Raw genomic sequence first — 23,131 nt, forward strand, 5'->3', positions numbered from 1 at the left:
CTACAGGTGGCACCAGGGATTTGAGCCCAGAATGGCTGACCCACACTCCTCACCCTCCCCGGGGCCCTGTGCCCTCCTGTCTCCCAACCTACAGAGAGCAGGCTCATTGCTTATGCCCCGGCCAGCAGCCAGCAGCAGGACTAGCCGCCTGGCCCAGGACCCCGGTACACCATTGGACCCAGAAAGGTTTCAGAAATTATTCTGCCTCTGAGCCTCCTCCTTCTGTACGCCACCTTTTCTTGGAGGAAAACGTGTTTTATGGGCTTATTTCACGGCTTCTTAGGACAGTAAAGGGAGCGGGATGGAAGCAGAACCTGCCAGAGTGGACTTGCCAGCGTAGTTTGGCAGCTTTGGTGGGAGGCATTCATGGGGGTCTGGTTTCCTTCCAGAACATCCAGCTGGTGGCAGACGGCTGCTGTAACCTTCAGAAGCAGATCCAGATTGCTCAGCTCTTCGGGGTCCCCGTTATCGTGGCTCTGAATGTCTTCAAGTAAGTGAAGCCACTGCTTCGCATGTGGTCCTCTTGCCGGCCACCCTGTGAACTCTCTGGGTGCCTGGAGGGAGTTTGGTCTTTCGAAGGCTTCATCTGAAACTATATAGAAATACTCTGCTCCTTCTGTCTGTTTGTTGGAGTTGGGTTGGGTTGGTTTCATTTTAGCAGAAATCTCTCAAATGTTTATGGGAAATGAAATCTATATAGTGAGTTAACCTTTCCTTGGCTCTTATTTATTTATTTATTTTTTTAATTCCACCCAGCGTTTCTGTGTGAAAGACTGTGGATGATCAAAGGGTTACATTATGGAATTTTCTCAATAAAACCCTTAACTTGAAATATTTGAGTCCGGTTGGAGAGGCTTTTCTTCCTCCCCCCAATGCTTTCCTTTAAGTCTGATTTATTTAAACACAATGTAACCACTTTTGATGTTGAAAATATATGCAGTGTTAGGGAGCAAAGTTCTGTATAAACGGTTAGTCTTTCTTTAAAAACATCACTAAATGAATACAGATGCAAAACCGCAAACGTTTTCATCACCAGGACCGACACCCGCGCCGAGATTGACTTAGTTTGTGAGCTCGCGAGGAGGGCTGGAGCCTTTGATGCGGTCCCCTGCTATCACTGGGCCGTCGGCGGGAAGGGGTCCGTGGAGCTGGCTCGGGCTGTGAGGGACGCCGCCAACAAGGGCAGCCGCTTCCGGTTCCTGTATGACGTTCAGGTAAGCTCAGTGGCCGTGAGAGCGGCGTTTCTCCCACCCGCACCGTGCATCGGGCCGGTGCGGAGAGTTTGGCAGTGCTCGTCCTGTTTATTGGCCACAGCAACCCTCCAGATATGGAAGCTGCAGGGGAAGAGGGTTGAGCCACCTGCCCAATGCTGGTGGCCAAGGACACAAGCTCTCCCTGCCCCAGGACCTGTGCTCTCAAAGCTCCGCTCTACTCTCCAGGAGCAGGCCTCAGCGAGGACGGCTTTGGGGAACGGGGTTGAACAGCTAATGCATTCAGGGCTTGGTCTTTTGAGCGACTTCTTAAGGCTTGTGAAATCAGGGGCAGTGTTTTCCGCGTCTCTGCCATGGTTCTCGTCTTTCACTCTGGTTTTCTGGAGCTGTATGTATGATATTTATAAAATACATTTAGTTGTAGAATACACATGACCTGTCACTCACCGTCTCTGCCATGTTGGGGTGTACAGCTCAGTAGCATTAAGTACGCTCACATTGGGGTGCAGCCCCCTCCCCCATCTCCAGAGCTCCTTGCAAAGCCTAAACTCTACACCCGTTAAACCCCAGCTCCCCACCGCCACCCCCACCCCTGGTAGCCACCCTTCCACTTTCTGTCTCTATGAGTCTGACTGGTCTGTGTATCTCATATTAGTGAAACCATCCAGTTCTTGTCTTTTTCATGACGGGCTTATTCTCCATCTGGGTCCTTTCATGCTGCTGGAAGAAACAGCTCAGACGGGGTCGCCAGTGAACAGTAGAAGTTCATTGCACACAGTTTTGGAGGCTGGGACGTCCAAGGTCAAGGCTTGGGCAGGCGTCTGGTGGGGCTGGTTTCCTCTGTCATGCACCTCCGTCTCCTCAGGTGAAAGAGAAGTGGGGTCTCTAGTTTCTGTTTTAGGGGGGCACTAATCCCATTCATGAGGGTTCCGGTCCCATCACCTCATCACCCTGAAAGCCCCCCATCCTAATTCCATCAACTTAGTTGCCCCCAAAGTCCCCATGTCCCCTAACACTGATCACATTGACAGTCGGTCTTCAGCAGATGAACGGGGGGCAGGGCGTGCAAACGCTCGGTCTCCGTCATTTGCTCAGAGTAATGTCAGGGTTCACCCGTGTTTTTGCACATCCCTGCCATTGCGTGTGTAGGTTACATTTTGTCGATTCACTCACCCGTCGGTGGCCGTTTTGGCTAACTACACTTCTTGACTTATAAAAAATGCTGCTTTGAACACGTGTATAAAAATAGCTCTTTAAGAGTCTGCTCTCAGTCCTTTGGGTCATCCACCCAGAAGTAGAGTTGGTCGACCGGCTAATGCATTTTTAAACAGCTGCGTAAGGAGCCTTCAGTCAGGAAATCTGAACCTCCCAGGACCTCCCTCCGTTCATCGCGGCACCCGCCCGCACCTCTATTTTGAATTCTTGCAGCTTCGGCTTTGGCTGCTGGGTTTGTCCCCATCAACAGCCCGTGACTGTCAGAGCGCTCAGCATTTAAGCCGGTGGCTGCTTCTCCCAGTCCTTCATCCCTCGCACACCCTGTGGGTCTCTCAGATGTCACGGACATTAACATCGCTCCTCCTTCCAGCTCAGATGCATAAACCAACAGCATAGGGGCATAGAGGACAAGCGGCATTATCGAAGTTCAGAGTCCCGTCATCCAGCAGCTTGACATTAGTCTTATTGCTAAGCCTCACACTCCCCGAGGGCTTGCTGGGTGCCAGGCATGGGGGCACCTCGTGCTTGTTAGCTGCTTTCACCTCGGCCTCCGTGTTGAGTAGGAACGGATGGTATTCGCCCCATTTATACATCCCGAAACTAGAGTCAAAGGATGTTGCCCAACTGCCCAGTGTCCTGTACCCTGAAAGACACAGAGCTGGGAGAGTATATGGAAGGATGGAGGTGATCATCCTGCTCTGTTTTTCAGAATTCAGCCTGTGTCCGAAAGCGGGGGTCAAGGAGGGGGAACTACTCCTTAACGGGGGGACCTGCCCACAGAGGAAGGACAGTGGTGACAGGCATAGGATCCATACAAAGTGAGGGGCATTGTGGGCATTCCATAAATGTATGTGGATGGAAGAATTTCAGGACTGAATTGGGGATGGTTAGACCACAGAAGGTTTATCATGTGGAAGGACCATGTCATGAACAAGAGACAGACGTGTTCTGGGTTATGGGGTTGGGGGTAGGGGGTGAGGATCCGTAGAGGGAGGAGACCTGGGTTCTACATAAAGAAAAATGGTGTAGCTGGAAGAAGTTCGTTCTCTGACCCTGAAGAAGGAAGCAGAAGCTAGATGCGTGCCTGAGCAGTGGGCGTTCCGAAAGGGACCATCCCATGGGGGCCAGCCTGGATGCTCTGTGCTCCTTCCCAAGGCTTTCTGCCCTGGCGAGTCTGCCTGGTGGTCTGCAGTGCCTGTCCCCGCCCTGGGCCCTCTCACACAAATCACCGTCAGGGCCTCGCTCTCTCTGGCCTGCTCTAGGAGCCTCCGACCATTGCCATCTGATCTGGAACCAGCCCACTCTGAGTGGCAAAGGCAGTTTCTGAATGGAGGATTTCACAAAGTAGGGCTTTTTTTCTTTTTCTTTTGTTTTCTTTTTCTTTTTTTAAAGATTTTATTTATTTGACAGACAGAAATCACAAGCAGGCAGAGAGGCAGGCAGAGAGAGGAGGAAGCAGGCTCCCCGCTAAGCAGAGAGCCCGGAGCAAGGCTTGATCCCAGAACCCTGGGATCATGACCTGAGCTAAAGGCAGAGGCTTCAACCCACTGAGCCACCCAGGAGCCCCAGTAGGGCTTTTTTTAAGGAAACCTTCCCAAGTGAAAAGAAAGTGAGTTAAGAGAAGTGTTTCTGAGTTACACTGTCTCACATAGGCACTACCCCAAAAATGAATCCCTTTCCTTTCCAGTATTTTAATTTTCTTTCTGAATTCCCATCCACATGGAGATAATGCTGTTAAAATGTCCGCTTTCCTATAAATAGGGGGGACATTTATTATACTGTGGACTAAAGTCCTGCATTTGCTAGGATTCTTGCCTCCTTTGGCAGCATACTCTTCTCCCTTTTCTTATAACACAGAAATTAGATGTGGATCGTATAATTATTTATTAGAGAACCAGCAGCATCTCAGCATATCACTGCACAACGAGAAGAATGATTGCTTCACTGTGTATTGCCTCCCTAAGAGCTGTGTTCCTCACATTGGCAAGATGATTTTAGATAATAGAAGACCATTTAGAATCTTGTCTAGAAATCGGTATTCCTTGGTGCAGTCCGTAACACAGCTCAAACTTTTCTTCCCTCGCCATTTCTTATATCGTGTTGGCGAACCTTTACAAACTAACTCATGGTTTTCCTGAAACTCTTCATTCCCCCTCAACGAACCCTTCCGTGCTTGGCAGGTTGATATGTGTGGGATTGCCGTACAGGAAAAAAGAAATAATAAAGTACTTTGGATAAATCACCCCGCTGCCTTCACTTCTCAGTGCAGTCTGGACTCCTGTGGGCCCTCTGCCATCTCCCCGGACTGTGTTCCTCCAAGAACGCATTCCCTGCAGGGCTGATGGCGTCCTGTTTCTGCCCTGGTTCTGTGTTACTGAAGAAGGTCACCTGAGACCATGTGGAGGCATCTGACATAGTGTAGGAGCGCAGGACGTGATGCTTTCATATGGAAAGTAGGAATCATCTCAAAACCGCAGTGGAAGGAGGAACAGCTAGAGAGAAGAAACACTTGACCTCAGAGATACTGTGGGGTGGGACAACCCCCAGGGTGAGAGGCTTGATGATGATGAGCCCAGAGTTGAAGCAGGAAACAGGCTGTTCTGGCTTGGGGGGCTTCCATGCTGAACTTGACAGAAAATGGAGTTAAGCAACCACTGTTCTTCAGACAACAATTCTGAACATCTTTTATCAGAGTAGCTTCTTTTTTTTTTTTTTTTTTTTTTTTTTTAAGATTTTACCTTTAGGGGCGCCTGCGTGGCTTGGTCAGGTAAGCATCTGCCTTCGGCTTAGGTCATGATCCCAGGGGTTCTGGGATCCAGTCCCGCATCAGGCTCCCTGCTTAGTGGGGGGTGTGCTTCTCCCTCTCCCTCTGCCCCTCCCCACCCCCACCCCCCGCTAGTGCTCACTCTCTCTCAAAAAGGATAAAATATTTTATTTTTAGATAATCTGCACCCCCAGTGCAGGGCTTTAATTCACAACCCCAAGATTAAGAGGTGCCCCCAGAGTCGCCTCTAATTCAAGAGTAGAAAACTTTTTTTTTTAAGTAGGCAACTTTTGATTATGGAACTGGGAGCAGCTGGCGATTAATTCTGAAAATAACTTTTTAAAACAGGGAATAAGAAGGGCACCTGGCTGGCTCAGTCGATGGAGCGTGCAACTCTTGAACTCAGGGGTTGTGGGTTTGAGCCCCACGTTGGATGTAGAGATAACTTAAAAATAATTTTTTTTTAATTTTTAATAAAAAATAAAACAGGAGTGCCTGGGTGGCTCAGTGGGTTAAACCTCTGCTTTCGGCTCAGGTCATGTTCCCAGGGTCCTGGGATCGAGCCCCGCATCGGGCTCTCTGCTCAGCGGGGAGCCTGCTTCCCTTCCTCTCTCTCTGCCTGCCTCTCTGCCTACTTGTGATCTCTGTCAAATAAATAAATAAAATCTAAAAAAATAAAATAATAAAACAGGGAATAAGATGCAGTGGCCTAATTGTTTAAAGGAAATATATCTGGTGAGAATAAGTATGTTTAAACTTAAGTTCCTAAGGTTTCCTTACAACCCTTTGGGATGATCACACTCCCCCAGAAGTCATTTGCTCTGTAACTTTCCCTTTTGTAGTGGGACTTTTGACAGTTAAATCTTTATCGTTGACCCATATAATCGCTCTATTCCCACAAGCACATAGGAAAATAGTGGCAGAAAGAAAGATGAATCTTACGGTTTATTAGCTTTCAAATCCCTGTTCCATGCGTTATTCCCAGCACATCTCCCCCAGTGCCTTGGGGTGTGTGGGCTCAACTCCATGTTTCAAACACTTGGAGAAGGTGAGGGACTTGCCCCATAACAAATGGGCACTTGATGGAAGGAAAAACATATTATAGTTAAAAGAAGAAAGGAGGTCATGGAGAATTAAGTTTAAATCTTGCCTGGGCCTCCTGTGGTGGTTATTGATTTGAGCAAGCTAAATCCTCCCCCTGAGCCTCAGCCTCTTTATCTAGAAAACCGTGTCAGTTATTGACACCAGCGGCCCCAAGTGGCTATGAGGACCAAATGGAAAGCCTCAGAGTAGAATGCAGGAACATAGGAAGCAGGCAGTTAAGATTAGCGGTCCCTCTCTCTTCACATTCACTTCCGGAGAAAACTTCCTGAATTGACCTTCAAGATTGTCTTGTAGGGGCGCCTGGGTGGCTCAGTGGGTTAAAGCCTCTGCCTTTGGGATCAAGCCCCACATCGGGCTCTCTGCTCAGCAGGGAGCCTGCTCCCCCCGCCCTCGCCTGCCTCTCTGCCTAATTGTGATCTCTGTCTGTCAAATAAATCAATAAAACTTTAAAAAAAAAATTGTCTTGTAATGCAGGTGACTGTGTTAGCCTCTAGAATTGGTTTCCTGGTCACGTGGGTTGAAACCAGGAATTAGAAGCCAAGTTTTCTCTTGTACCGAGAAATGAAAGGCGCCAAATTAAAGGAAGATGGGACTGGGAGCCATTAGTGGTAGAGTAAAAAGTCAGTCACTTGTGCAAAGGCTCTGGGGCCCGGAAAGTCAGCTTGCAAATCCGACTGACTCGTGTTTGTGAAATCAGGAGTTAAGGTTGAAAATCATCTTCATATCCTTCCTCTAACCTTGCAAACATTTTGAGATATAACCTTGACAGCGAGAGAGGACAGTGTTTGTTTTTATTAAAAGGTCTTTCCTGTGCTTTGTGTGAAGCCACTCTCTTGATCGCAGCGGGGACTGGATGGAGATCAAAACAGACCAGCCCGGCCGGGAGAGAGGACTGAGCCCAGGGCAGCCAGCGTCCCTGATCTCTGAGTGTGTTTGGGGGAGTTTGCTCTCCTGCTGGTCTGTTTGAGGCAGGGGGCTTCGGGGGCGGTATTTAGGTTGGCTGTTGAGGAATTTTTTTCTGTTTCTTAATGATTCAAACTGAAATATACGTCCGTTCTTACGGTAATTTTGTGAGCTCTCCTTCAATCGGCCTACAGGCGTTTGCAACTAGAGCCTCAAATTTGAAATAAATAAATAAAGATATGTATAAATACTTCTATATGTATACATATAATTTTTTAAATTGTGGTACAAATATATATAGTGTGAGATTTCCCATTTTAACCATTTTCTAAACATACAGTTCTAGGGCATTAAGTGTACTCACATTGTATATATAGTTATAATTGATAGGATTTTAAAACTTAAAATGATATGTATGTTCTGTATGTCTTCTATATTTCCCAGTAATTGGGAAAAAAGAAGAAAAAAACTGCTGTTAGGGAGAAGGGGTGACTTTGTTTTTTTTTTTTTTGTCGTTTGTTTTTTGGTGTTTTTTTGCCCTGGTCCTTGTACTATTATCTCCCCCCTCTCAGGCCTTTTGACCTCCTTTGGCTCCTTCCTCCCTTTTTCAGACTTACCCTCAGCCTGCCTGCTCCCACTGACATTTCAGCTCTCTCCCCTTGCTGTGCAACAGAATGTTTGGAGTGTTCTGTAGAAAGCGGCCCCTTCTATTTTCCAGACAGTTCGGCATCTCATTCAGAAATCCTACACTCTCTCGCGTTCTGCTTTCTATTATGATCGAGCGCTGGTCTTTGAACCCAGGCTTCTTCAAGCCCATCATCAGCCTCTTGTCCCTGGCCTCCTTTCCACAATTCAGCAGCAAATTCCCACATGGCCTCCCCTTAACCAAACCACCCCCTTCTGCAGACACACGTCAGATCTCCATCAAACTAAGATTCTGTTTCAGCCCTGGCTTCTGTGTTTCCTGTCAGGTCTCATCTGGCCTGCAGTGTCTCACGTACCCCGTCAGCCCACGGGCTACTTCATTCATCGGTACCTGGTAGGTTTCATCAGACCAGAGCCTGTGGTTAGAGCCATCCTGGCTTCCTCAACGCATCCTGCTCCGCCCGACGTGGTTCCAGCAGAGCACGTCCCAGCTTTGTTGCCTGGACACTAGAAATAGCACCTGATGGGAAAGGAAGGGAGGTCTCTATCTGTTTCAGCTGGGCATTCCACAAGGATTCCTCTAATTTCATTTAAATGCTCTCTTCTAACATGAAACGTGACATGTCACTAAGATAGAAGTTTCCAGAAATGCATTCTTGGCTCTAAAATCACAGACCAATTAAGAAAGGCTGAGGGATGTACAATGGCCTGTCAGTGTCCCACCACATGTTAGCCAGCCACGTTCTGCCACCGCTCCATCCGTTCCCTGGACATTCTGACGTAAATTTAGGTGACAGGAGACCACTGTGTAGCAACAGGATCCATCTCCACTTAAGGAATGTTACTTGATATTATCACAGATATTATCCTTAAAGGTACCACATACAACATACCACTTCAAAGGAGACACCTACTCCAGGTTTTTTAAGGAAAAATAACATACGGACTTTCAGTCACTCCAGTATTAGAGAGTTTGGGGGCTTGTTTAGTAATCATTCTTTATAAAAAAAAAAAATGATTTCTGTTTCCTTTCATCGTTAAGTACAGTTGACCCTCGAACAGCACAGGTTTGAACCTTCTGGCTCCACTCATGCTGATCTTTTCCAGTAAATACAGCAGAGTTCTGTAAATGTATTTTCTTCTTTTCTTTCTTTAAAGATTTTTTTATTTATTTGACAGAGAGAGACACAGCGAGAGAGGGAATACAAGCAGGGGGAGTGGGAGAGGGAGAAGTGGGTTTCCCACCAAGCAGGGAGCCCGATGCAGTGTTTAATCCCAGGACCCTAGGATCAGGACCTGAGCCAAAGGCAGACGCTTAATGACTGAGCCACCCAGGCGCCCCTGTATTTTCTTCTTATGATTTTCTTAATAGCATTGTCTCTTCTCTAGCTTACTTTGTTGTAAGAATACAGTGTGTAACACACGGAACCTAGAAAATACATGTTAATCAGCTATTTTATGGACTAAGCTTCTGGTCAGCAGTAAGCAGTTAGTCATTAAGTTTGGGGGAAGGGGCAGGAGTCAAAAGTTATTAATGGGTTTTTGACTGTGGGACGAGGCCGATTAGTGTCCCAACTCTCACCGTGCTCAGAGGTCACCTATATTGTCCTGTGCCCTTCAGTGAGATTTTTACACCCAGAGTTTTTTCTTTGGAAGCACATCTCCAGGAGATGCGTGAGGGAATTTCTGATCCCTGCTGAACAGCCAAAAAAGAGAGACACTTGTAAAAACAAGGGCTCCTTGCATGTGCAAATAGAACCGAAACCACACCCTGCATTCATTTGTACTAGTCTCCTAACACGTTGAGGTTTATAAGCAAGGTTTGCAGAAAGAAAACCAACACATGTGCCATAAATACACCGTGTGTGTTAGTTGACAAAGCCACATGCTCAGACCCCATCCATTCCTTCCTCACTTGGGTCACAATCACCTGTTCCTGATATCCCTTTCTTGGCATTGCTGTTCCGTTCTGCTTGAGAGTATAAGAGATCACCCATGTGGATTCCTCAGGGTCATCGTTTGACACAGACAAATAGAGACTGTTTGGTGATGGGCATTCTCTCTGTTCCCTGATCCCAGCTATATCCACCACACACCCCAGTTGCCTTAGGAGAACGAGGTTCCTCCAGGAGTCTTCTGGGCTAACCTGTCCCCCTGAGCCAAGGAGCCAGCCGGGACAGCTGCTCAGTGAGCCGACTCACGGAAGGCGGCATGTACACCTTTAGTAGCTCAGACGTGCTGGTTTTCAGCCAGGGACAAGCTTTCTCGAAGATACAGGGTCTGCTCTCAGTAAGAGCACTGCTCCCGTGACACTGAGGTCTGTCCCAAGGAGCCCCTGATACCTTGTGTGCGCTCAGGGTAACTGAATATCGATGGTTTCACATTACACTCTCATTCGAAGTACCAGAAAGGCTGTTGACTTGTAGATCATTTAAAATTCATGCCTCATTTAAAATACAAAATACGGGGGTGTCTGGGTGACTCAGTGGGTTAAAGCCTCTGCCTTCAGCTCAGGTCATGATCCCAGGGTCCTGGGATTGAGCCCCGCATCAGATCTCTGCTCAGCAGGGAACCTGCTTCCCCCTCTCTCTTTGCAGCTCTCGCCTGCCTACTTATGATCTCTGTCTGTGAAATAAATAAATAAAATCTTAAAAAAAATAAAATATAAAATATGAATTGACATAATTACCATAGGGTCCAGAGATTTCTGTTCAGCCAACACATTTATTCATTGACCCTTCTCTTTAAACATACTGTGGGCTTTTGGAATACATTTTGCTGGTATCACAGCATAGGATCACTTAATTTTTAAGTTTTTACTTAAATTCCAGGTGGCTAACAGTGTAATATTAGTTTCAGATGTGTTCAGTGATTCAACCCTTCCGTACAACATCCCGTGCTCATCATGACAAATGCACTCCTTAATCCCCAGGATCACTTAACATACGAATTCCGGTCTATGGCCTTGGTAAAACAGTAGAACATTCCGTGTGGCTCCAGAAGAAACAACGATGTGTTCCAGTCCTTCAACAGTCGTGGGCTTAAGAAACTCTAGAGTTTTGATAGAGTATTTATTGCTTAGCGATTTCATGGGTCTTCTAAGAGACCCCCTGGGCTGCTGACTTTAGAACTTGACCTCCAAGTAAAATGAGACGCCACTATATTGTAATACCTTCACGCCTCATTTCCTTTGATTCTAGAAGCTTCGCTTTTAACTCTTGTTTTAAATTTTGTTCTATTTTAGCTTTGTTCGATTTCACTTTCTTTTTGTGCATATTCTCCTCATGAAAAAACATTTTAAAAATGCAAGTAATTGCTTTTTTGGACTTTGTAGACCAGTTTTATTTCACTAAAAAACAGGTTTTCAGTAATTTAATAGAGGCACCTAGGTGGCTTGGTCAGTTAAGTATATGCCTGCAGCTCAGGTCATGATATCAGGGTCCTGGGATCGAGTCCCATGGTGGGGGGGGGGGGTTCCCTGCTCAGCAGAAAGTCTGCTTCTCCCTCTCCCTCTCCCTTCCCCCCAACTCATGCTCTTGCTCACTTTCTCTCTCTCAGATAAAGAGATAAAATCTTTAAAAATAATAATTTAATAATTCTAGCCAGTCTCCTAGACTTAAGAAAGATATGCTATCTAACTTTGACCAACTGCACTTCTATGAACCAGGCTCCCCATAGCTACAAAATGAATATAATGAAGCGTGAGGTCACTACATCCTCCAAGTCCATGTCACTCAGCTATTTTATGGTGTACCTACTCAGCAGGAGGTTGGCAGCAATATAACAACTGGGCAGAGTTATTTACCACATCTGTTCTGTCCGGTACCGTAGCGACTGGTTATAGGTGGCTATTTAAATTAACTAAAATTAAGAATTTATGACCTCGGTGGCACTAGTCACATTTCAACTGCTTAGTAGCTACACGGGGCTGCCAGCTACTAGACCTGAGAAGCATGTATATGGAACATTCTCACCATCATAGGGGCGCCTGGTGGCTCAGTCGGTTAAGCTGCGGCCTTTGGCTCAGGTCATGATCCCAGGGTCCTGGGATCGAGTCCTGCATCAGGCTCCTTGCTTCTCCCTCTCCCTCTGCTGCTCACCCTGCTCGTTCTTTCTCTCTCTGTCTCGAATAAAAATTTTTTAAAAAGAGAGAGAACAGTCCCACCATCACAGAAAGTTGCCATCAGACACCTCTGTTCCAGAGTGTTTCCATTTCTTAAATATACATTCAAGAGGTCTGAGAGAGAATAAATGTAGAATATATTCAGAGTTATGATCTTGGTGAAGATGAAGATTTAACATGACACTAGTTCAAAAATGATCAAAGATATTAGCATCAACACCAGACTTTGTGAAGGGGCTTATTAACATGTTAAGCGATTGTGCATAGTACACAAAGAACGGTCCTATTTCCAGAAGACACCGTGTGTGGCCGTTCACACCTTTACGTCTGCCTTTCCCTTTGTGTAGAATAACCTTTCCTTTCATTGCTTATTAAAACCTTTCCTGTCCTTCAGGCATGACTCAACTACCTCTGTACATGTCAGGAGCTCTTGCTGATTTCCCTGCCGTCCCCTGTGCTGCGCCATCTTCTGTCTTTCGTGGTAGTGTTTATGCAGAGCTTTATCACACACACTCTTCGGTCACAATTACGTGATGTGTCATTGTCCCCACCGCCTCCGAAGTGCATTGTTCCAGAAGTGCCCAAAGTCCTTCGCCTGTCGTAACACCTTGAAAGTGCTTGCCATCGGTGTACATTAGCCATTCGGTAGAGGTTTGTGGAACGCCTGCTGCGCGCAGGCCACTCTCCTAGACCTTAGGGATGGGAGGACAAACGATGTGGTGAACGAAGAAGTTGGTAAATACTTACAGAGTCAGGGAAAGCCAGGAGTGATTAATGCATGGGCATTCATAATTTATTTTACCACTTTGTTTGCTTTCTAAAAACTGCCGTTTAGAACAAAGCAGTATAAGTGAATATCATGTTCAGATCAAGATCATTGGGGTGAGCTTGGCTCTTCTTTTTTTCTTCAATGATTGCACGTCCCCCCCAAAGCGAGCAGAGGCACAGCAGGAAGTCCCTTGCCTACGGACATAATATAAATATGTCGTATGCGATGGGAGCTGCCTTATCAGGGCAATTTTTAATTTTTATATTAAAAACAAAAGATATATTAACCAAGATCATCTTTTTATTTATATTCACTTGTACACGTGAATGAAAAAGAAGAATTGCAGTAGCAGTCCGGTAAGGGGTTTGGTCTTGGAATGTCTAGCTGTGTCCGCCGATCACTTGATTTATCCAGCACGGGGCTGCAGGACGCACACCGGGCAGTGGGGGGGTGCATCTCTTAGACTCACGATGGACAGCAGTGCACCTGCCAGAGCTCTCAGGGGAGCACCCTCATCTTCTCCAGGCAGAGCAAGACTGGGGGCAGAGCATCAAAAGTCTGGAATAACAGGCAGCAGATACAAGTACTTGTTGGGAAGCGTGGAGGTCTGGCATCTGAAGGTGAGGAGGAGAAACAAAACATTCAGCCAGGATTCATGCAGCCGGCGCTTTTCTGCTCTTCTACACCTTGTGTTTGGGTCATCTGTCATGTTTGGGTGGCGGCAGATTTCCTCTGGGAATTTTAAAAAACATAATTACACAGCTCACAAAGTCAGTCTGGCACCTGCTTGAAATTCCCCAAATACTTTCAAATAAACATTAGTCAGAGACAAAAAATGTATATTTCTGAATGCCCTAAAGAATTGGAAGTTGGTGTCAAGGAGGTATTTGTCCTTGTGCTCATCACAGCGTCGTTCCCAGCAGTGAAAAGGTAGGGACAACACAAGTGCCCACTGGTGGATGAATGGATAAGAAAAAATATGGTGGATGCGTACAATGGAATAGGAAGGAAATTCAGACATAGGCCACCACGTGGATGAACCTTGAATTTCATGCTCACTAAAATAACCCAAATGCAAAAAGACAAATGTTGTCTGATTCCACTTGAATGAGGTCGCTGGCATAGCCAAATTCAGAGAGATGGAAGGTAGATAAGCTGAGGGCAGGGAGCTAGTCGAGTTTGTGTTTAATGGGCAACGTTTTGGAGTAGACCATGGAAGATTTCTGCCCCTTGGTTGGCATTCATTCCACCAGCGGGCACTTGGTCCAACAGCTGTTTGCAAACAGTAAATCCACTAACTGCATGACGCCTCTGTATGTTCTCTGCACAGCGAAATTATGAATGATTTTGTCAAATGATTTGCATAAATAAGAGTCACTTTATCTATGGCATATCCCTTTCCGAATGAACCACTGTTGTTTCTCCAAATCATTTGCAGTATTTTACCAGCTGTCCGTATCCGGGCTTCCCGTCCAGCATCATGGAAGGCTGTTTCTTTCCACCCCATTCACTCATTTGCCCATATCTAGCCTTCTTGGAGTCTTTCCCAGCCTCCATGATTTCTCATAATTTGCTAAAGTGACACTAGGTCCAACCTCTGATTTCCCATTAAAGTCATCACATCAACATTTAACATCAGCCCATTCCAGGGCGCCTGGATGGCTCAGTCGGTTAAGTATCTGCCTCTTGGTTTCAGCTCAGGTCATGACCTCAGGGTCATGAGTTTGAGCCCAGCATCATGCTCTATGGAGTCTGCTTGAGATTCTCTCTGTCCCACACCCCCGCCCCGGTGCGTGCTCTTTGCTCTCTCTCTCTAAATAAATAAATAAAATCTTAAAAAAACATTTATCAGCCCATTCCTACTCACAAAAAAATATACTTAAACACCAGCATGTAAGTATTTGTTTTAGGAGGCTCCTGTTTGTATAACTACAGTATAAGGTACATTTAAAAAAAAAAAACAATGCAATAGATAAAAATGATTAACTAGATAAGCAGCTTTTGGGTTAACTGAACATCTAAAGCTTCTTAATACTTCTTCATACTTTAAGGGTGATAGAGGAAAGAGTATTTGCTTCCAGTGCCGGGGCTGTTGAGGACAAAATCTGGTAGGAAATTTTAACGACTGCAGAAAAGCTCATTAAGCTTTCCCGCAATTCTTTAACCAGATTAACATTAACGATTTTGGTGTCATTTCTGTTTTTGCAGCTCCCAATTGTAGAAAAGATAAGAACCATTGCGCAGACTGTGTATGGAGCCAAAGATATCGAACTGTCTCCTGAGGCACAGTCCAAAATAGATCGTTACACGCAACAGGTAAAAGTTACACTTCAGGGGAAAAAAATCCTCCTCAGACTCTTAAAATACTCACCTTGGGGGCACCTGGGTGGCTCAGTGGGTTAAAGCCTCTGCCTTCGGCTCAGGTCTTGTCCCAGGGTCCTGGGATCGAGCCTTGCATCGGGCTCTCTGCTCAACGGGGAGCCTGCTTCCTCCTCTCTCTCTGCCTGCCTCTCTGCCTACTTGTGATCTCTGTCTGTCAAAGAAATAAATAAAATCTTAAAAAAAAAAAAATACTCACCTTGATGTGAGGACTGTTAAAAGTCTCACCAGCTGAATGTGGCTTAATCTCCTTGGTCTACAAAAATTGAATTAACATCCTTGGGTAGTTTGTTGACTATAAATAGAACGCGATAGAGAGGGCATGTGCCCTCTGATGGATACATCATTGACTTATACAGTTACAAAGTGTCTGATATGGGTGGGGTCGTATCTGTGACATATGATTGGTGGTTAGTCCTTCCTGCTTAGCCAGAAACATTGAACTTCTTAGATGTGTGGCTGTGGCGTCAGGGCTGGATGATCTGTAGTGCTTCCTCTTCATTGCAGGGCTCTTACTGCCTTAAAAATGTTAACAGAGTTCCAGGGAAGGCAAGTCATTGTGCAGCATTTAAAGACAGGGGTGTTCAGTGTTCCTTTTTTTATGCAAGTGGTTCATGACTTGGTGTTGAGATTGTTCACCAAAGGTGAAAGTTTGGTCATCTTCTACCTCTAGAGAGTGACAGAGGCAGATCGGCAAGCAGCTTGAAGATGACCGGAACTCAGCAGCCTGAGTCTGGTCCAAAAATGATCCTGTTTCAGAAACTACATCCACTGCAGCTTGTTCGGCTACCCCCATCGGAGCGACCTCAAGCCCCAAATGCCCCCTCCGTTTGCCACAATAGTATAGAAATCAAAGCACTTCCAAGAGCTTCATTAGGAGTAGCACTGATCTACTTTTTAAAATTCCCAACTCCTAAGTCCTATTTGTAAATTGTATTTGATATTATGTTAAATACTACCAGTGCTGGCCAGCATATTCTCCCTGGTTTGGTAAAATGGTCAGTAACTTGTTTTTTCTTAGAATTTTCCACATATGCCCTCAGCTTGTGCTTTTAAAAAATAAATAATTCTCTTGGGCCACCTGGGTAGCTCAGTCAGTTAAGTGTCTGACTCTTGATTTTAGCTCAGGTCATGATCTCAAGGTCATGGGGTCGAGCCCTGCATCAGGCTCCACGGTCAGTGGAGGGTCTGCTTGAAATTCTCTCCTTCTCTGACTGCCACTCCCTCTGCATGCACATGTGTGCATGCGCGCGCTCTCTCTCTCAAATAAATAAATCTTTACAAAATAAATAATTCCCAGAATTGTTCTAAACATTGGTTGGGTCCGCAGTGAAATTTCACTCATGTGGTAATGAAATGAGTAAAGTAAGTTCCTTGTCATAAGTATTTTTTTTCACGAGTTTTTAATAATATTTAAGGACTATTATTTATTCTAACATTAGCTTATTCCCTTTTTTTTAGTCTTAAAAACTTTTATATGAACTAATATGTTGCTAGTATATACCATACTGTTTTTTCCTTTTTTTAAAATGTCTATACTGGCAAAACACTAAATTGGAAACCTACATCAATTCAAATTTTTTCACTCGAGTGATCTCTGAAACCCGAAATTCCTGCTCCCATTTCTGTAGAGCAGTTGTGATTGTCCCCCAACAGAATTCTGATCATTAGATGAGAGTGTTCCAGCATTTCAAAAAAAGAATAGCCCCATCCCCCAAATGAAAATATCCTAAAATCGTCCAAATACTTTTAAACTGAATCATAAGAAAGTCTACATTTGTTACCTCTGAAGACTGTGTTCCTTTTATCCCTGTCTACTGAGGGAATATTCCTTAAAAGTTATGTGTCCAGTATGTGGTTGCCATTAATTAACAAAGTCTCTAAAGGGACACTCTGTACCCTTTAATCGGAACCAGGCTGCGAGGACACTGTCCTTTTTGTGAGACCCACATGTGACTTCTGCCCTTTCACCTTTGGAACTCTGGGTCAGACATTGCCTTTGGTCCTTAAAAATAAGAGGCTTAAAAAGTGACCTCATCTTCGTTCATATAATGTAATCACAGATCAAATAGCCATGATTCATAAACCAACACAAAGGGACCCTTTGCTTCCTGACGGCTCCCAAAAATGAGTGAACAACGTGACTGAGAGCCTCATTCTGGACCTTTCTCCAGATTACCTTGCTGAGCCCCAGATATTAATATCCTTGGAAATAGTTTCGACAGCTGCTGTTGCTTCTACTTTGCCTGAAAATAGCCATACTTCCTCCCAAACACACACTTCATTCCACCTTCCTTAAGGAGAATTCTCCACAATAAATAACAGACACCCTCAACCACGGGACGTTCTCGTGGAGGTGAGGGTTCGTCCCATCTTCATGCTCAGCGAACCAGCACCTGGCACGTGCCGATGCTGAGCCTCAGGGACGGTGTGTGCTACAAGTCAAACACATGCAGGAGACTGATTCGTGCTCAGTGAACACATTTCCTTTCCTTTCTCACAGGGATTTGGAAATTTGCCCATCTGCATGGCCAAGACCCACCTTTCTCTGTCTCACCAGCCTGATAAGAAAGGCGTACCCAGAGATTTCATTTTGCCCATCAGTGATGTCCGGGCCAGCATAGGCGCGGGGTTCATCTACCCTTTGGTTGGAACGGTGAGTGACATTCTCCAAAAGCCTTCCCCAGGCTGTGCTGTGCGATGCCTTAAATCCTTATGTTCTGCCTACGCTTTGCAAATCAGGTGTTGGGAAGTCATAGTATTTGCTATTTTTCTAAATGTTCTCTGCTGCCGTATAAAACTCCTCTACCGTCATGGTTTGGGTTTTTCTTTTTCTTTTTTTTTAAGATCAGGTGTTCGGGATCTCTTGAGTCATAAAACTGATTCCCCTCATAGAACTCAGAAGAGAATAACTTGGTATAATTCAGTCTGATATTCAAACAGTGGCATGGCTTAGTCTACTGTCTCTGGACATTTTTCACTTTATTATACTCAAAATGATAAGATTTTACTCTGGTCGGAAAAATGGAGGTGACTGCTCATGTCAGACACTCCCAAGGCTGGGAAAGTCACCGTGTCACCGTCTGCCTTCCTCTGCAGCACATTAAGCGGGAAGCTCTGCCTTAGAAAATGAGCGAGTTCAATGAGTTCATTTTTAACAGTGTGATGGGATTGCATTGGTATAGGATGATAATTATGTTATTTCAGTTTTTTTATGGATGGAAGGGAGATACCAAAGATGGGAAAATTTATCAAAGCACTTAAAATTGATGATGTTGGGGTTCATACATAAAACGCTTCATTATGGCCACACCTTACCTTCCATTGGTAACCATCAGTGGCCAAAATCCAACTTCTCATCCTTGGAGAGCTCCTGGATTAGATTTAGAGCAAAAAAATTCTAAGTCGTCAAGATCCTTACTGTCGTTGTCACAGGTCAATCCAAGTCCAAGCAGGAAACATTAGAACAATGTTAATAAGCCATGTGGCTCTGTTGTGGTGTAACTAAGCATGGGTAAGCAAAAGTACAGAAAACGTACAGAATTTTTGCCTTGATGTTTACATACTAATATTGGGCAAAATGTTTTCAGTAAGCATTTCTGGAATTCTTCATTGCATCTGAGGCGTGGAGATGCCAAGAGGCATGTGAGGAGCACAGGTTTGCCCCCCACAGAGGCATCTAGAAAGTGTGGTATTGGCATTCCGAACGCACTCTGCACAGGAGCAGCAAAAGCAGCTTCTGACTGAGGAGGGAGAGGAGGGTATGTGGAAGAAGGGAGTCGAGAACGCTTCATAAAAGCCTCAACCTCTGACCTAGAGAAACACTGAATTTCAACTCAAGGGCACCAAAGTACATGCCAGACCCAGAGAAGTCCGGTGTGGCTGGGGTAGGACAGGGTAGGGAGCCTGAGAAATGTTGGGACAGCAGGACAGGGCCATGCTGTTCCAGAACTTTATTACCATCGATGGGCACTTGGGTTTTTCTCCTGTGCACACTGCGGAGTCACTGTCAGACAGTTTCTGGTGTTTGTTTTGGGATTTTGTATTTTTTTTAATAAGAAGAAGAAAGTGATCTGATTTTTATGTTAGAAAAAGAGCTCTAGCAGCCGATGGACCATGTTCAAAGGGCTGAGAGCCAGAGCCAGGGAAATACCAGTTGAAGCCAGAGTTCACCAAAGTCAACACTGGGATCACTGAAGCTAATACAGCTAGAGAGGTGACTTGGAGACATATGTAAGGGTAGCCACCTACACGTGGGGCCATGGGGTGGGCCACTTGTAGCTTGCCTGGGATGATGGTGCCGTCAGTCCTGGAAGGAACATGGCAGGAGGCAGATGGACAGAGCCGGAAATAAGTCTGGCTTGGATGTGGAGAACTGCGAGGGCTAACGGGATATATAAAGTGGTGTATGGGTCTGTTAGAAATACAGACAGAATGCACAACACTCAGAGGAAAGCAATAGGAAGGAAGGCCTTGAGAGTTTTAAGAACATAGATAAAGGCAGGTGTTGAACAGGGCAGATGCAAGGATAAGCACAACAGAAACGAGACGAGGGTAATGGACAATACTCTAAAAATGTCTACATTTACAGAGCCCTCCGAGGAGTGTGGGAGGCCCCGTCGAAGGTCTAGTGGGGAGACCAGGGAATCCCGCAGGAGTCTGTGGGAGGTGTAGCAACAGTGTTGGTACCAGGAGAAGGGTTGAAATTTTATGGGTGTTGAATGACGTTTCCAGAAGGGAGGACGGGCATGACTGTAGATGGGCACAAGGGAACTTTCTGGGGTGATGGAAATACTCCATTTTGATTATTTTGATTGTGGTGATAGTTCCATGACTATATACCTTTGTCAAAACTCAAAGACCTACACACCTAAAAAGGATGGATTTTATTGAGTATAACTTAATTATACCTCAGTTAACAAAAATGGATAGTGACAAGAGCTTGCATTTATATTGCTTAGAAGGGGCTCAGTGATTGCAACTCCTTGGTGCTGAAAGTCTCCTGAGCTTTGGTCAGTGAAGGCCTTTGCTTAGGAATGAGAGCGCAGCCCAGAGAGACTGGAAGACCGAGAGACAGGGGGCCGTGCCCGGGGAGGGGGGTGCAGAACTGAGGAGAAAATCAGCCTCCTTCCAAATCTATCCTGTCTTGCTCTATCCCCCACAGATTCCGAACCCCACAGTAGCTCACCCAACAAATTCATTCATTCATTTACTCATTCATTCATTCATTCAACGAGTGTGCATACAGCAGTTGTGCTCAGCACTCTGGCAACTCCCCAGAAGCCAGAACTTCCCCTGAAGCCTTCCACTTCAGGCAGCCTACAGCTAGTAGAAGTAGATGGAACTGAATTAGAAAGAAAATGGTTTGGTATAAAAATCAGGAACAAGTTGGGGCGCCTGGGTGGCTCCATGGGTTAAAGCGTCTGCCTTCGGCTCAGGTCATGGTCTCAGGGTCCTGGGATCGAGCCCTGCTGTTCAGGAGGGAGCCCGCTTCCGTCCCCCTCTCTCTGCCTGTCTCTTTGCCTACTTGTGATCTCTCTCTCTCTCTCTGTCAAATAAATAAAATCTTTTAAAAAAATTAGTAACCGGTAATTAATAACAATAGTTCTGAGCGTTTAATAGTCATTAAATAAAAATCATCATATAATTTACAATCCTCTGGTCACTAAACAAACACATGCCGTGGGTCTTCTCCCATCCCAGCACCACTGCATCCACATGTGAGAGCCGTTCTGGGGCACCAGAATTCTAGAGCTACCACTGTTGCCTGTGTGGGACACTGAATGCAGGAAAGCGGTGTGGATTCGTCCCTGGGGGATGGCCGTGGGCGTACGGGGTGTCCCGAAGAGAGCCCTCTGCCACCGTGTGGCGCCCCCGCCTCAGGGCAAGTCCAGGAACATCAGTGAGACAATCCAGTGTGAGGAGCCAGGGAGGAAGTGGTGTCTGACTAAAGAAGTTCCTGGAGGTCAGCAAACGGTCATGGTCACGTGGAGGCGGTGGCCTTAGAGGTCGGCTTTCCATGCCAGCGGGAAGTTGCTCATGGATCAGGGCAAATGCACCGTTGGGAGGCCAGGATCGCCTAATAAGGGCTGGTATTTACTTTTACTTGACCCCATTCTGGCCCCTGCCACAGTCTGCTGAAATGCTTCTAACATTCATCACCCGTGCGGGAGACACAGTGGAGTAATTTCCTGCCGAGATGACCGAGGGAAAGGGGAATGGGGACACCGGAGGGGCTGGTTCCTGCAGGTGGGAAAATTCTAGCATCATGAGTCACTCTTACTCTAAATCACGACACGTGTGCTTATTAGAGTACTTTTGAAACACGTATCTGTCCGCTCCAGAAGGAAAGCCCAAACTCAAGCCTCAAAATCAGAGGCCGCTCTCATTCTTCCTGCGGTGTCCATTCATTCTCTCAGTCCCTCATACCACCCCGTGGAGGTGAATGAGCTCAAGTCCTTCCCTAATGGGTCTTCCGATACACCCTAGCAAAAGAAACCCTACAAGTACAGAAGGCTGTGGACTGGAGAACAAAGGAGAAGCATCCTCTGGCTCCCCAGTAGGTCTGTAAGGGGGAAAGGTCAAAAAAAACAAGTCTGTCCTCCAACAATAAACATCTCCAGCCCCAGCATCTGCTGACGTGGAGCGACCATGTGGTGAAATGCTGGGGAGCTCGGTCTTCCCCCTCCACATTTAGCTTGGTAAGAAAAATGGACTGGTTAACCTCCCCTCCCCCACCATCTTTACTTATAGGCCGATGTTTTTTGCCATTTAAATATTTCATCATATTCTATTGACTTACTACACGAGATGACAATATGATAATAATACCATTAACTGCCAGAGACATTTCGCCAGGACGTTTCACTTCCCCGAGCTGTTTGGATGGAAACACCCAGTATAAGGATTACTCAGCTTGCGGACTTCTGAGGCCTTTGCTCCCACACTAACCTCATTCAGTGTTTCCCATCTGGCTCTAGCTGATTTTTCTTTCATAAAATAAGTCTTCATTCCTACTAAGTGCCATCTGTAATCTTGGTTCTCTTTAGTGACGTACTTATATATCATTTCTGGCTTATTACTTTTTTAAGATTTTATTTATTTATTTGACAGAGACAGAGCTAGAGAGGGAAAGCAGGCAGGGGGATAGGAAAGGAAGAAGCAGGCTTCCCACCTAGCAGGGAGCCCCACGTGGGGCTCGATCCCAGGACCCTGGGATCATGACCTGAGCCCCAGGCAGATGCTTAATGACTGAGCCACCCAGGTGCCCCTATTTCTGGCTTATTATTGAAAGCCCCAAAATAGTGCAAGATTCTTGCCCAGCTCATCACTCCCTAGTGCATCTCCTTGTAAGAAATAGTTTGGCGAATATAGATCTTTGATGTGGGAAGAAAAGAGCAGATTGTCTTCAAGATTTTCCTACCCTGTATTCTACAGATTATCCTGTTACATTATGTTTCCAAAATTCTTTCAAAGCTTGTGGTTTATGGTGTTCAATAAACCTAATAGCTTATTACATTTCTCCAAAACAATCTTGGGCCAAAAGAAATCTAGTAGGTGGTCTTTGTCTTCTGGTCACATTGTTTTGATATTGTCTTTAAGTTTCTGTAATTTACAAGGGCTCTTTAATCATGTGGCATAAATTGCGTGACATAAAAATATTATCCTGTAAGCGAAGTATGTGCCATGATATTATTGAGAAGTAAATTATACCCCACATAAAAAAAGACTAGAAAGACACCAAAATGGTAACATTGGGCTGCTGAATTATAAATAATTTTTTTCTTTACTTTCCTGCTTACTTCAATATCGACATTGAGCACGTGTCCCTTTTATAATATGAAAATACAATAAAGAGTAGCGCCTGGGTGACTCAGCCGGCTAGCCTCTGCCTTCGGCTCGGGTCATGATCTCAGGGTCCTGGGATTGAGCCTCACGTCAGGCTCCCTGCTCAGCAGGAAATCTGCTTCTCCCTCTCCCTCTGCTGCTCCCTCTGTTCAAGCTCTCTCTCTTTCCCA

General features: G+C 45.6%; 1 protein-coding gene across 1 annotated transcript in view; it reads left to right on the forward strand.

Moving 5' to 3' along the window:
• MTHFD1L (methylenetetrahydrofolate dehydrogenase (NADP+ dependent) 1 like) overlaps window positions 1-23,131 on the forward strand; it is a 190,611-nt gene that overhangs the window by 120,394 nt on the left and 47,086 nt on the right. The window contains exons 23-26 of the mRNA XM_047733489.1: window positions 390-490; window positions 1,037-1,214; window positions 14,943-15,050; window positions 17,617-17,769. Coding sequence (XP_047589445.1) covers window positions 390-490; window positions 1,037-1,214; window positions 14,943-15,050; window positions 17,617-17,769 — 540 coding nt within the window. The remainder of the gene's footprint in view (window positions 1-389; window positions 491-1,036; window positions 1,215-14,942; window positions 15,051-17,616; window positions 17,770-23,131) is intronic.

This window comes from Lutra lutra, chromosome 6 (assembly GCF_902655055.1).
Source record: "Lutra lutra chromosome 6, mLutLut1.2, whole genome shotgun sequence".
NCBI classification, from domain to species: domain Eukaryota; kingdom Metazoa; phylum Chordata; class Mammalia; order Carnivora; family Mustelidae; genus Lutra; species Lutra lutra.